The 14,433-nt window shown below is 35.4% G+C and overlaps 1 protein-coding gene across 2 annotated transcripts in view; it reads left to right on the forward strand.

The window, feature by feature from the left end:
* The window catches only part of Irag2 (inositol 1,4,5-triphosphate receptor associated 2), a 110,504-nt gene that overhangs the window by 90,337 nt on the left and 5,734 nt on the right, over positions 1–14,433 (forward strand). For both annotated transcript variants that reach the window (XM_058576277.1, XM_046435783.2), the window contains 3 exons: positions 198–338; positions 4,655–4,789; positions 13,581–13,728. In XM_058576277.1, the coding sequence (XP_058432260.1) occupies positions 198–338; positions 4,655–4,789; positions 13,581–13,728 (424 nt within the window). The remainder of the gene's footprint in view (positions 1–197; positions 339–4,654; positions 4,790–13,580; positions 13,729–14,433) is intronic.

Consider the following 14,433-nt stretch of genomic DNA (forward strand, 5'->3'; position numbering starts at 1 on the left):
TTATGCTTAGCATAACACACACACTCAGGTATGTCTGGTGTCTGGCCTAAAAGTGACAAAGCGCAGGTCCAGCCCATGCATGACTGTTCTATTGCTGGGATGAGAAAAAAAAATGTCTCAGGATAATACTGTGTGAAATTGAAATGTTCGACCACATTAAACTTTCTCTCTTCACCCTTATGTTATTTTGACAACAGGCGGAATTTCTCAGATTATCTTTGGGATTTAAATGTGACTGGTTTACATTAGAGAAAAGAGTGAAGCTTGAAGAGCGATCTCGGGACTTGGCAGAAGACAATTTGAAGAAAGAAATCACTAACTGTTTAAAGCTCTTGGAGGTACGAACCAGATTATTTGGAAGCTCTACATTTGGTTGTATTTTAATGATGTTCATAATTACATTTGAATTTACTTGGATGACTAAAACCAACACTATATGATAAACTCTGCCAAACAAAATGTGGATAAATAGAATTCAAGACCAGGCCAAAATAAAAGGTTCACTAATGGGAGAATATCAGTAACAATACTAAAAAAAATACCTCTTAAAGTAGATTGTATAAGTCATCTGCCTTCTCTGGATTTTCGAATAGACTTCAGACAGAAAACAAAATGAGAGATAATATCATTTTAAGCTTCATAATGTAAAAATCTATTTCCATTTATGATTAACTGAAGAAAAAGTGTCACTTGAGTCTTGTCAAGTTGCTGTAAAGTACTGAGAGAAGAACAAGGGTATGAGGAAGGATACAACTGTTATCCTTCCATCTCATGAAGTTTCCACTAATTTAGAGACAGTTCAGAAATTAAGGAGTTTCATTTTGGGTGAAAAACTAAAAATTGGGAAATCATAGTAAAAAATTTTTTGTGATTAAAAAGTATAAAACATGAAATTTATCACCTTAATTTTAACAGTATATATGTTCGGTAGTGTTGAGTATATTTAAATTGTTGCAAAATGGATTTCCAGAAGTTTTTCAGCTTTCAAAGCTGAAACTCTACATCCACTGACTCCCATTTTTCTCCTTAACCCACCTCCTTGAAACCACATTTCTACTGTGTCTATGAACTTGACTGTTAGATACCTCATGTAAGTGGACTCATATGATATATGTATTTGTTAAACTGGTTTATTTCACTTAGCATGATGTCTTGAAGGTTTATCTGTGTTATAACATATGACAGTGTTTCCTTCCTTTAGAAGGCTGAATAATATTCCATTTTATGTATATACCACATTTTGTTTATCCATCCATTTGTGGACATTTGGGTTGCTTCTACCTCTTGCCTATTGCAAATAGTGCTGTTAGAAACATGGGTGTTCAAATATCTCTTCAATTCTTTTGAGTATACATCCAGAAGTGGAATTTGCTGGATCATATAGTAATTCTATTTTAACCTTTTGAAAACCCTCCCCACCCATACTGTTTGCATAGTGGCTGCTGCTTTTTATATTGTCACCAACTGTATTTTGTCCAAGTCTTCACGGACACTTGTCATTTTCTGATTTTATAATAGGCATCCTCATGGGTGCAAGGTGGTATATTTTGGGTTTGATTTGCATTTCACTGATGACTAATTATATTGGGCATCTTTTCATATAGCTTGTTGGACATTTGAAAATCCTCTGTCCATTTTTAAATCAAGTTAAAGTTATATGAATTCATTTACAATTATATCCCTTTAAGTTGCATTCTTAAAATGCCTTTTTACTCTATTGATCTGGTCCTTTGATGCACAAAAGCTTTTAACATAGTTCCATTTGTCTGTCTGTCTCTCTCTTTTTTTAATACCTTTATTGTCTGTTCTTTTGGTATCCTATCCAAGAAATTGTAGCTAAATTCAATGCTATGAAGCTTTTCCTCTGTGTTTTCTTCCAGGAGTTTTCTAACTTGGATTCTTACTTTTAAGTCTTTTATCAGTTTTGAGCAAATTTTTCTATATGGTACAGAGAATGGGTCCAATTTCATACTTTTGCATATGAACAGCCACTTTTCTCAACACTGTTTCTTGAACAGATTTTTCCCCTTGTGCATTCTTGGTACCTTCTCAAAGACCAATTAACCATATACACAAGAGTTTATTTTCCAGGCTGTCCTGTTTCATTAGTCTTGTATCTGCTCTTTTGGTGATGTACTGTCAAGGGTCTCATGAATGTTAGGCACAAGCTCCACCACTGAGATATAAGACATAAGATACTATAAGGCCCACATGTTCCTATTTCTGGGGGGAAAAAAATGGGATTTTTACTAGAGAATGCCTTGAATCTGTAGATTGCTCTGGGTAGTATGGATACTTCAAATTAGATCTACTTATCTATGAACACAGGATATCTTTTCATTTATTTGTGTCTTTAACTTTTTTTTAGCAATGTTCTATAGTTTTCAATATACAAGACAAGACTTCTCTCTCCTTGGTTAGGTTTATTCCCAAGTATTATTCCTTTATTATGCTATTGTAAATGGAATTCTTTTCTTTCTTTCTTTTTTTAGTTGTAGATGGGCACCATACCTTTATTTTGTCTGGTGCTGAGGATTGAGTCCTATAATTTTGCTAAATTTGTTTATTCTAACAGTTTTTTTGTGTGTGTGTGTGGAATCATTAGTGTTTTCTACACAAAAGTTCATGCCATCTTTGAACAGATATTTTTGTTTTTTCCTTCCTGATTTGGATTCTCTTTCTTTCTTTCCTTCCTTCTTTCTTTCTTTTCTTTTCTTCTCTTTTCTCTCTCTCTCTCTCTCTCTTTTTTTTTTTTTTGCCTAGTTTTTCTGGTTATAGCACTAGTGTTCTAATATGTTGAATAGAAGTGGTAAGGGTGGGAATCCTTGCCTTATTCCTGATCTGAGAAGAATAGTTTTGTCTTTCTCCACTGAGTGTGATGTTCATTTTGGGTTTTTCATGTATGACTTATATTATGTTGAGGTAATTTCCTGTTCCTAGTTTTTTTGATGTGTTTTCTTTAAATCATGAAAGTGTTGAATCTTATCAAATGCCTTTTCTACATCAATTGAACAAAGCATGATTTTTGTGTTCCTTTCTGTTAATGTGGTATGCTATGATTGATGTTCATATATCGTTCATGTTTGCATTCCAAAACTAAATCCCACTGGAGCATGCTGTATAATATCTTCTATATGCTCTTGAATTCAGATTGCTGGCATTTTTAAATGATTTTTTTTTGCATCAATATTTGTCAGGTTTATTTATCTAGTTTCCTTTCTTGTCCAGCTTTGGTATTAAGGTAATGGGGTCCTCATAGAGTAAGTGTGGTAGTATTCCCCATTGTTGGAATTTTAAAAGTGTTTTTAAGTAATCTGCATTATTTCTTCTTTTAATGTTTGTTAGAATTCTCCAGTAAAGCTATTTGGTCCTGGACCTTTATTTGTTGGGATGTTTTTGATTATTGACTCATTCTCCTAACTAATTGTTGGTTTGTTTAGATTCTTTATTTCTTTGTGATTCAATCTAGGTTAACCATATCTGTTCTGTTTACAACTAATATCTGTTCTTCCCTTCCCAACTGGAGGTAGTTAATCATTTATTTTTATAATTCTTTTTTTGTGATACTAGGGATTGAACTGAGAGCCTCACACGTGATAGCCAAGTGCTGTATCACTAAGCCACATTCCCAGCTCCTGGATGTTGTCATTTTAACAACTATAGGGAATTACACGTCTGATAGAGTCATTCTAGATGTTTAACAACTCTCTGGTTACAACTTAGACCTAACCATCTGTTTCAGAAGTGGCTGCAATTCAGTGAGCACCTACTGTGTGAAAAGCATTTGGCATCCATTACCTTTCATATTGTTGTATTCTTGGAAAGGAGATGTCTGATTTCATCGGACTGATAGGGAAATAGGAAATAAAAACAATTGACATCTTAACATCTTCAGAGTTATGTAATTTATAATTAATGGTGCCTCAGTTTTATTGGCAACACTTTTACTTAATGATATACAAAATAATGGCACCTGTTATAATTCATAGTGTTTTTGATTTGGTCATGTTTTAGAAATTTGATGATAATTGTAGGCTAATGAGTGGTGGATTCTTTGCTTCTAAATATGCCCTTCTCTAAAGTTTGTCTTTACCCTAGTGAAAAGGATGGTCCTTCATCAGGAAGGACATCATCTTAGATAAAGTTCACAGGTTTTTCAGGGAAATATATTCATGAGGCAATAAAGACATACCCACCTAGCTAGCCCAATACCATGTGATCATCAACAGAAGAGCAGGCATAATAGTCAGAGCCAGTTCTAATTCCACTGTTATGCTGCTTTTCTCAAAATTCTATCCTTTGCTGTTCATATGATACATTCAACTCATTTCTAAGCAAAATCTCTTTACTATTGCCAATTAATGATATCCCATCCTATTAACCATAGAAGAAAATATGAATGTTCAGGAAGAAGTGGCACATTTGGGAATTATAAAAAGAATAGCTTACGAAGACATCTAAAAGATTTTGTGAACATTTGCATATGCCTACCTGTTAGCCAGCAAAGATAAAATATTTTGATATCATTCATTATTGGTCATTGCTGTTTCTTTTCAACTTTCCACCAAGATAATTGAGATTAGACTTAGTGTAAGACTCTCTTGTTTAATGCTTATGTTCTGTATCTTTTAATTAAACGTTACTTTCTATGCAGTCTTTAACATCTCTGTGTGAAGAGGACAACCAGGCCCAGGAAGTCATTAAGAAGCTGGAGAAGAGTATAACGTTCCTCAGCCAATGTGCAACTCGAGTAGCCAGTAGGGCCGAGATGTTGGGAGCCATTAATCAGGTAACTTTTGTCTATTCCTTTAGTTCAGCAAAAAATTAAAGGACTTATTTTCTCTGAGGCTATGGATTATACTTTCTTGGAAAAAGCTTTTAAAATACTTTGTTATAATAAGATAAGCATTTTTAATATATAAGAAATAGAAATACACAAATAAAAATGTAAAGAAAAATATTTATGCTAATATTAGGGGCAGTGACCATCATTATAAAAATTTTGTGATATATTCTTCTAGACACTCCCTTCATACTAGCTTATAATCTACCTCCATACAGTGTTATAATCTGTTTCCTTTTCATTCAACATATAGCACAGATAACTTTCCATGTGATATAAATATATACACACCTCTCCCCATTTTATGGTATTCTGTTGGTTAAATAGTTATGACTCATTTAACCAATTCCTTATATTTAATCATTTCTGGGTGTTCGCAATATTTTGTTGTTACAAACAATGCTATAACAAATGTCCTTATACATGCATTTTTGTATACTTGCACATAGAGAAGTAGAATTTCAAATTTTTTTGTGTGGGAAAATCTGAGAAGACTTTAAAATATATATACTAAACAGACTTGTTAAATATATTTTCTTAAGGCACTATTTAATTTTGGTGGTAGTTTTAGTTTGATCATTTTGCTTTCCATTTATATGTGTTAATTCCTTTTAACCCCTCACTGAGGATAATATTTTGTCTTATTTTTATTGAGGTTATGCATGCACATAGTTTTTAAAAAAATGAAGTAGCTCTCTAAATCTTATCCAATTTTCCATACCTTAGTGCAACAACTTTAAACTCCTTGGGTCTATTTTATATTTCTAAATAACATGTTTATGCTGCAATTTCAGGATTTCTTTCTTTTTTCTTTTCTTTTCTTTTTTTTTTTTTTTGTCTGTTTGTTTGTTTTTGTATTTGGTTTGGATTTTTTGTTTTTGGTATTGGGGATTGAATCCAGGGTTCTCCACCACTGAGCTACAACCCTGCCCTTTGTATTTCTTATTTTGAGACAAGGCTTTACTAAATTGCAGAGGCTGGCCTGTAATTTGTAATCCTCCTGCCTCAGCCTCCCAACTCACTGGGATTATAGGAGTGCACCACCACATCTGGCTAGTGATCTAGTTTCAGTTTTAGGTATTATCTGTTGTTTTCCCACTATGAAGATGAATATGTAGTTCCTTTGTGAATCTCTGCCTCCTCACATACATCTTTTGCTGTGCCTCAGTCTATCGTCAACCCCTCTTCTTTTGTGACCAACTTAAAACTCCATGGTCAAACACAGTTTTCACTACCTTACGTGAACCTTCAACACTTTCCCTTTCTTGTTTTGTTTTTTTTTTTGTTGTTGTTTATAAACCCAACCTGTTTAAGTCCACTTCTTCATCTGCTCAGGGCGACATGGCTGGGAAATAGCACAAGCCCTGTGCTGACCAAGCCCTTGAATTTCATCATCACAAGTGTCAATTGGGTCCTAGGGCTTCTCATCCTCACCCTCCCTCTCTCTTAAGTACTACCAATTTTCCACTGTCTCCTCTAACCACCATTATGTCCTCCCCCATCATCTCTGTCAAATGATGATTTTGCATCCTACCTCATTGAGAAAACAGACAATAGAAAAAATTGCCACATACCCCAAACCACTAGTGTCTGAACCCATATATGCTGTTTCGAAGATACCAAGTTGTCTCCCATCTTATATACAGGATCCCATCTCCTCTAATTAGGGGTACATAGGTCTCAGGTACATAGGTCTCAGTTCTCCCAACTTGCTTCTGTTGTAGGAATCAGACTGGTCAAGAAGCAGCAAATGATGGGCCCAGAGGAGATCAGACTCCAAATTCTGAGCCCCGCCCCTCCAGTTTTTTGCATCCATAAGCTATCTGGTGCCATAGCATTCCTAGTCTACAAGATAATGGTCCTGCATAGGGTTTCTAAAGGGAAGCAGAGTGTGATAAGGGGAAAAACTGGCCCCTCTCACAAGGCCTTTGATACATCTCTAGCCTTGCCCAGAAGCCTCCACAGGGAGGCTTACACTTCAAAGGGGAATAATTAGATTCTTAGAGGTAGTTATTCACAATCCAAAGGTAGGGGCCTATGGTGTTAATTAGGTTTCCTGAAGAAGGGCTGACTGAAAGGGGAGGGAACTCTCCCTTTCCCAGGCCCTAGCTTTCAAGACAGTGTTCTAATAGTTTATTTTACATCCAGGCCTGGTTTTGTCAGCCATCCTCCCTCCATCTGCAGTTTTTCCCTTTTTATGGAATCATTCTCCTCAGCACACATATGTGTTGTTTTTAAGATGGAGAGGTGCTAGGATTTATCTGTGGTAGAGTGCTTGCTTAGCATAGGTGAGGTTCTGGGTTCCACTCCCAGTACCCCAAAATAAATAAGTAAATAAAATCGTTTTAAAAAATAGAGAAGATACAAACTAAATATAAACAGAAAAACCTTTGGTCCTTTCTCCTTTGACTACCACCCCGTTTCTCTGTTCCCATTTATAGCAAATCTCTTCCATGGAACAATACTCCTCCCATTCTCTTCTAAATCTCTAAACAACTTTATGCCTCCATCAAATGGTATTACCAAGGTCACCAAAGACCTGCATGTTAATAAATTCAGTTTCTTAGCCCTAAGCTTCCTGAACCTATCAATACTCTTCTTTCTGTGGACACGCTCTTCTCATTTAGCTTTCAGATACTACATTATTCTGGCTTTTCTCTTTGTATCATGGGCTGATTTATTCTGGGCTGGTTTGTGGTTCCACACCTTCTCACAGGCATCTTGATGCTGAAGAACTGCAAGACTCCACTCTTGACGATGACCTCCACCTATACTGTATCCTCTTATGGTCCCAGGCAGCCAACTCAACTCAAACACAGATTCCTGTGTTTGCCTAAACTTTTTCCTGAGTTCCCAAATGTTCCTTTTAAATATCTTGTTCTTATTCTGTGGATGCAACAGTTATTCTTAACTCTTTGAAGATATTGATGGTTTCCTTGATGCTTTAGTTTCTTGCAGACCGATCCTCTGTTGTGTGTTTTGGCCCATATCTTGTGCTCCACCGTGGAGCTAATTGGAAGCTCTATGCTTCCTGATTTTGTTGAGAAAATCATGTGATTCTTGTCTTTAAGTCTATTGTTGTGATGAACTATGTTTATTGATTTCCACATGTTGAACCAAGCTTGCATCCCTGGGATGAACTACACTTCATCATGGTACACTGTCTTTTTAATATGTTTTGTATGCAGTTTGCCAGAATCAAGAATTGAGAATGAGAATTTTTGCTTCTGTGTTCATCAGGGATATTGATCTGAAGTTTTCTTTCCTTGATGTATCTTTATGTGATTTTGGTATCAGGGTGATGCTAGCTTCTGAGAATGAGTTTGGAAGGGTTCCCTCCTTTTCTGTTTCATGGAATAATTTGAGGAAGATTGGTGATAGTTCTTCTTTGAAAGTTTAGTAGAACTTGGCTGACAATCTGTCTGGTCCTGAGCTTTTCTTTGTTGGTAGGCTTTTGATGGCATCTTCAATTTCATTGCTTAAATTGATGTGTTTGAATTTTTACTAAGTCCTCCTGATTCAATTTGTATAGGTCATATGTCTCTAGAAATTTTTCAATGTCATCAAGATTTTCTATTTTATTAGACTATAAATTTTCAAAATAGTTTCTGGTTATTTTGATTATTTTAGTAGTGTTCATTGTGGCACCTCATTTTTTATCACAAATTTTATTAATTTGAGTTTTCTCTATTTCTCTTCATTAGCTTGACTAAGGGTTTATCAATTTTATTGATTTTTTTTTCAAAGAACCAACTTTTTGTTTTGTCTTTTTTTGGATTTTTTGTTTGTTTCAATTTCATTGATTTTGGTTCTGATTTTAATTATTTCCTATCTTCTGCTTTTTGGTGTTGATTTGTTCTTCTTTTTCTAGGGCTTTGGGATGCAATGTTAGGTTATTTATTTGGTGACTTTCTAGTCTTCTAATTAATGAGCTCAATGCAGTGAACTTTCCTCTTAGCACTGGCTTCATAGCGTCCCAGAGATTTTGGTAAGCTATATCTCTATTTTCATTTACCTCTAAGTATCTTTTATTTCATCACTGATTTATTCTGTTATCAAGGTCATTCATTTGCATATTATTTAGTCTTCATGTGATAGTGTAGCTTCTATTTTTTTATTTTATCATTGATTTCTAATTCCATTCCATTATGACATAATACAAAGCAAAGCATTCTCTTTTTCTTTGTATTTGCTAAGAGTTGCTTTGTGGCCTATGATATGATCTATTTTAAAGAAAGATCCATGTGCTTCTGAGAAGAAAGTGTATTCAGTCCTATATGGTTGAAACATTATATGTCTAAATAATTAATAATATTTTTTTAGTTCTATAATGTCTTTGTTAACTTTTGTTTGGAGGATCAATACAGGGTGAGAGAGGTTTGTTGAAGTCACCCATCATTATTGTGTTGCAGTCTATTTGATTCCTGAAATTGAGAAGGAATTGTTTTGGTGTACATCAATGCTCCATTTGGGGGGCATAAATATTTATGATTGCTATGTCTTGTTGATATATAATTCTCTTAAGCAGCATTAAATGTACTTCTTTGTCCATTCTGATTAACTTTAGCTTCAAGTCCACTTTATCTGATATGAAGATAGAGACTCCTACTGGTTTAGAGTTCCTTATGAATGATATGGTTTTTTTTCCTCATTCTTTTAACTTAAGTCTTTTAACCTTAAGTATATTTTTGCCTATGAAGTGAGTCTCTTAGAGACAGCATATTGTTGGGTCTTATTTTTTCAATCCAATCTGCTAGTCTATGTCTTTTGATGGATGAGTTTAGGCCATTTGTATTCAATGTTATTATTGAGAAATTTTTATTCCCTGTCATTTTGATTTCTTTCTGGTTTTTAATTTGAATTAGCTTCTGCTTTGATTGCCTGTTCTTCTAGTGTAGTTCTTCTCTCTGCTGGTTTTCACATTTATTTTTCATTTCTTCTTCATGACATATTTTATTGAGTATGCTTTGTAGTATAGGTTTTCTAGTTGTGGATTCTTTTAACTTTTGTTTATCATGGAAGATTTTTATTTCATAATCCATTCTGAAGCTAAATATTGCTGGACATAGTATTCTTGAGTGGCATCCATTTTCTTTCAGAGCTTGATATATATTATTCCAAGCACGCCTAGCTTTGAGGGTCTGGGTTGAGAAATCATCTGAGATCGAGATTGATTTACCTCAAAATGTTACTTGTCATTTTTCTCTGGCAGATTTTAAAATTCTATCCTTATTCTGTATGTTAGGCATTTTCCTAATAATGTGCTTTGGTGTGGGTCTGTTGCGATATATTTTTTTAAATATTTGGAGTCCTGCAAGCCTCTGTATTTGAATTTCCATTTCATTCTTTAGGTTTGGGAAATTTTGTGATATTATTTTTTTGAAAATATTGTATATTCCTTTGGTTTGTATCTCTGAGACTTCATCTATCCCAGTAAATCTTAAATTTGGTCTTTTGAGGTTATCCCATATTTCTTTGAAGTTCTGTTCATGGTCTTTTAACGTATTTTCTCCGCAATTAACATTATTTTCAAGAGTTTGTATTTTGCCTTCATTGCCTGAAAATCTGTCTTCCAAATGATCTAGTCTGTTAGTGATGCTTTCCATTGAATTTTTAATTTGGTTTATTAATTCCTTCATTTCAAGGATTTCTGTCTGGTTTCTTTTCAGAATCTCTATCTCTTTATTGACGTGATCTTTCACTTTCTGAATTTTCTCTGGGATTTTACTCCTTATATTGTCCTTCATCTCATAGATCAGTTTAACTATGTATGTTCTAAACTCCTCCTCTGACATTTTTTCCAGTGTGGTGCCCATGGATTCTATTATTGGAGTATCTTGGTTTGTTTGGGGTAATTTTTTCCCTTGCTTTTTCATAATGTTTGTGTGTCTACCCATCTAACAGTATGAATCCGAGGCAGTAGAGTTTCTGTCCTATAAAATTATTGTGTCTATGAAGGTTTCCGGTACCTTGTCATTTAGTGGGATACAAATAATATCAACAACCAATGCAAACAATATACAGCATTAAACTAAATATTTCCTGCTATAACATCTACAATGATAACTGTCACAATAAACAGAAATGATATGATCAGTTATTGTGTACAATAAAACAGTAAGTTTGCAAAAGGGTTTATAATTTTGAATGGTAGACAGGGAGAGAACAGAAGTGATATAGGATGTGATGATTATGAGGGAGTAGGAGAATATAGAAGTAAAAACTAATGAAAGTATAAAAGAAAAAAATAGAGACTGCCTATCAATGGTAGAAAAGAGAAAGAACTTCAAGGGAAACAGGTGAAAGGAAAAAATGTGAAAAATTAAAATAAAAAATATAAAACTGAAATATACTAACAAAACAATACAGTCCTCATAAAACTGATCTGTGAAAAATAACTGGCTTCAATAATGCTAGAAATGAGAAAGATACAACTATGAATGTGTAAATGTCCATGAATCATTAAGGTTACACTTAAACAGATAAAAGAGAAAAAAAGATATTGATGAAAGTTAAAGAATTGCTTCCATTGGAGTTCTAAAGATTTTCAGCTTCCCTTCTCAGCAGTGTTAGGGGGGTTGTCTGGTGTATGATGCTTGCTCGGCCCTCAGGGTGGGGTTGCTAGGGAGTTAATCCTGTAGGTAGAACTCTTGGAAGTGGGGTTTAGGCTTAGGTAGGCTCTAGGCTCTGTGCTAAATGCCAGTTGGTCTGGAGATTTTAAATTAGCACACTTCCAGGGCCCAGCAATTGCTGTTCCACGCTGGAAGACTGCACCCCATGGATCTCCTCTGGGTTCCACTAGTGTCATCGTGGAGCCAAATGTTAGGCCACTATGTCATCTGCAGACCCCACATTTCCTAGTCTCAACTCAGTCACTAAACCCAATCTCTCCTGTCGCCACCCCTTGAATTTCCAGCCAGGTCCTGCAGCAGCCAGATTGCAGTGGGAGGGGGAGAGTCAGGTGGGTTTCCATAACCAATATTCCTCTGTGTAAATCTCTTCACATTTGCTTTTCTCCTGGTAGGAACACTCTATGTCATGCAGAGTGGGTTTGCCAGGCCTGTATTTTGAGGCAAACTTGGGTTTGCCAGGCATCAGTTCCCCCAGTTTCCAGCCTCCACACTGTGGCTGCAAAATGGTTCCTTCCTCTATCCTCTGCACACAGCTGAGAGAGATGGGGATTCTTTCCTGCACAAGGATATTGTGCAGCACACCTTTCAATTTAGTTGGGTGTTCTCTTTGATCTCTAAACTCTCTGTATTCAGACACACCTCAGAACTCCTAAAAATGCAAGTTCCTTTAATTTCCTTATCCCTCCACTTTGCTCATGGAGGGTCCACTCTGGTTTATGCTTCCAGCCACAGCAGTGACTGAGGCCCTCGGATTTCTTCCTTATTTTATTAAATTGAACCTCCAGAGTCCCCCATCCACTTTGAATGTTCAGTATTAAATTCCAGTAAAGTCCCTCCCTGAACTTTTTATTTATTTATTTTTGGCTCACCCACTTTGCTGAGAAGTTTCCTAAATGCTTTTTTAGTTTCATGCCACTGAGCAGCCAGGAAAACAACCTTCTTTATACTGCCATCTGGAAACCTCCCTCAGAAATTTTTTCTAATTGACTTTTCTACATTGTTGAATTTTCCCCCTATACTCTTAATTCTTCCCTGTTGTTTGTTGGATCTCCTGAACTGGTCCTCTCTAAGCTACCTCAGTCTTTTTTCTCTAGTTTTAGAGAGACTTCAACTTTATCTTGAAACATTTTTTTTTACATATTTTTAATTTCCAGAAACACTAATGTCCCAAATGTTCCTTTTAAATATCTTGTTCTTATTCTGTGGGTGCAACAGTTATTCTTAACTCTTTGAAGATATTGATGGTTTCCTTGATGCTTTAGTTTCTTGCAGACCGATCCTCTGTTGTGTGTTTTGGCCCATATCTTGTGCTCCACCGTGGAGCTAATTGGAAGCTCTATGCTGAATAGGGCAAAATTCTTGATTTTGAGCTTTACACAAACTAGAATGCTTCATTAGGGTACCCCCAATGTCCGTACTTAAGAACTTTCATGTTGGGAAGTTGGGTTCTCCAGAAAACAATCTTCCAGCTCCCTGCCTGACGGTAAAACCCTGGGTACCAGTGTTAGGAACTAGAAAGAGGAATAAGGTCGAGAGAACTCAGAAACCTACATGTACCCAGACTTTTGTGTATATCCATGAGATAGTCTTCACCAACTCTCTGTATAATTCCAATTCACAGAACCTTTGTTTACCTCTCTCTAGATATTCAACCTGATTATCTTTCACCACAGTGGTTATAGGGAAGGTGCTCTGCTGGCCAGAGGGGATTGAATCTATGGCTCTGTCATGTTTTCAGATTCCAACTATCTTCATGCTCTCATGCCTATCTTCAGCTCTACTTCTAGAGGCACCAGTATTAAGCCTTTGAGACTTTGTGGCACAACCTAGGTTGCTTCTAGCTCCTTTTTACATCCTGTTTCAGGGTCCAGCTTTCTCAGGTCTTAGTCATTTAGCATGAATCCTTTTACTTTCCTGCTTTCAAAATGTTGCTATTATAACCTCTTCTGTTTGCCCTTGTAGACTCATCTCTTCTTAAAAAATACCTTTGACATTTTAGTTGGATTTAGAGATGGAGTGAAGGTAAATGCATGTGTTTAATCCCCATCTTTTAATTGAGTGTTAAGAAAAGTATTTTCAATGTAAATTTGCTCTTTTCCTACTAGGAAAGCCGGGTTAGTAAAGCAGTTGAAGTGATGATTCAGCATGTAGAAAACTTGAAGAGAATGTATGCCAAAGAGCATGCTGAATTAGAAGAACTGAAACAGGTTCTCTTGCAGAATGAAAGGTCTTTTAACCCTCTTGAAGATGAAGGTAATAAAACTTGAAGATCACAGTATTAGTCACATTTTTCTCTCATTCTCTTCTTTCATACTCTTACTGTATTGTGTGTTTAGAATAAGACCCTTAGGTAAGACTATATTGGAAAAATAACTTACTCCTATTATTTATATAGACAAAAGTAAAGTGTCAGAAAATAGATTAGAAGCCACAGAAGATTTCATTGATAATGACACCAAAAATTTACTAAATCAATTTAGATTGCTGAGATGAGAGAATATATTTAATCTACTGTATTGACAGTAGTTGTCTTTTCAGGATATGTAAGAATTGGCTCTTTTCCCACACATAAGTAAGATACAATAGCTTAAATGAGCCACTCTCATCAATAATGATTTTGAATTCCTCAGAGGAGGAAAGATCTTGGCTTTCAAAAAGCCAACTGATTGGAAAATGGACAGATGGAGGCCATGGGAAATATTTTAACATATAGTTTTTATAAATCTTATAATGATTTTTTCATTAAACAGTGTGAACATTTCTAAGTAGAATTCTTATTTTACTGATGTTCCTTCTGGAAATGTAATCATATTTGATGCTCTTCTAATCTGCACTCATGGATTCCTTTATTCAGCAGACAGTCCTTTTGTGGCTGCCATATGCTTGTAGGCTTTGTGAACATCTACAGTGACATGGAAGACTGTTTTCCATTGGTGAAGATGGTAACTGTTATGAATC

The sequence above is a fragment of the Marmota monax genome, unplaced genomic scaffold (genome assembly GCF_021218885.2).
Source record: "Marmota monax isolate L192 unplaced genomic scaffold, Marmota_monax_Labrador192_F-V1.1 WCK01_AAM20220418_F8-fsc00012, whole genome shotgun sequence".
Classification (NCBI taxonomy): Eukaryota; Metazoa; Chordata; class Mammalia; order Rodentia; family Sciuridae; genus Marmota; species Marmota monax.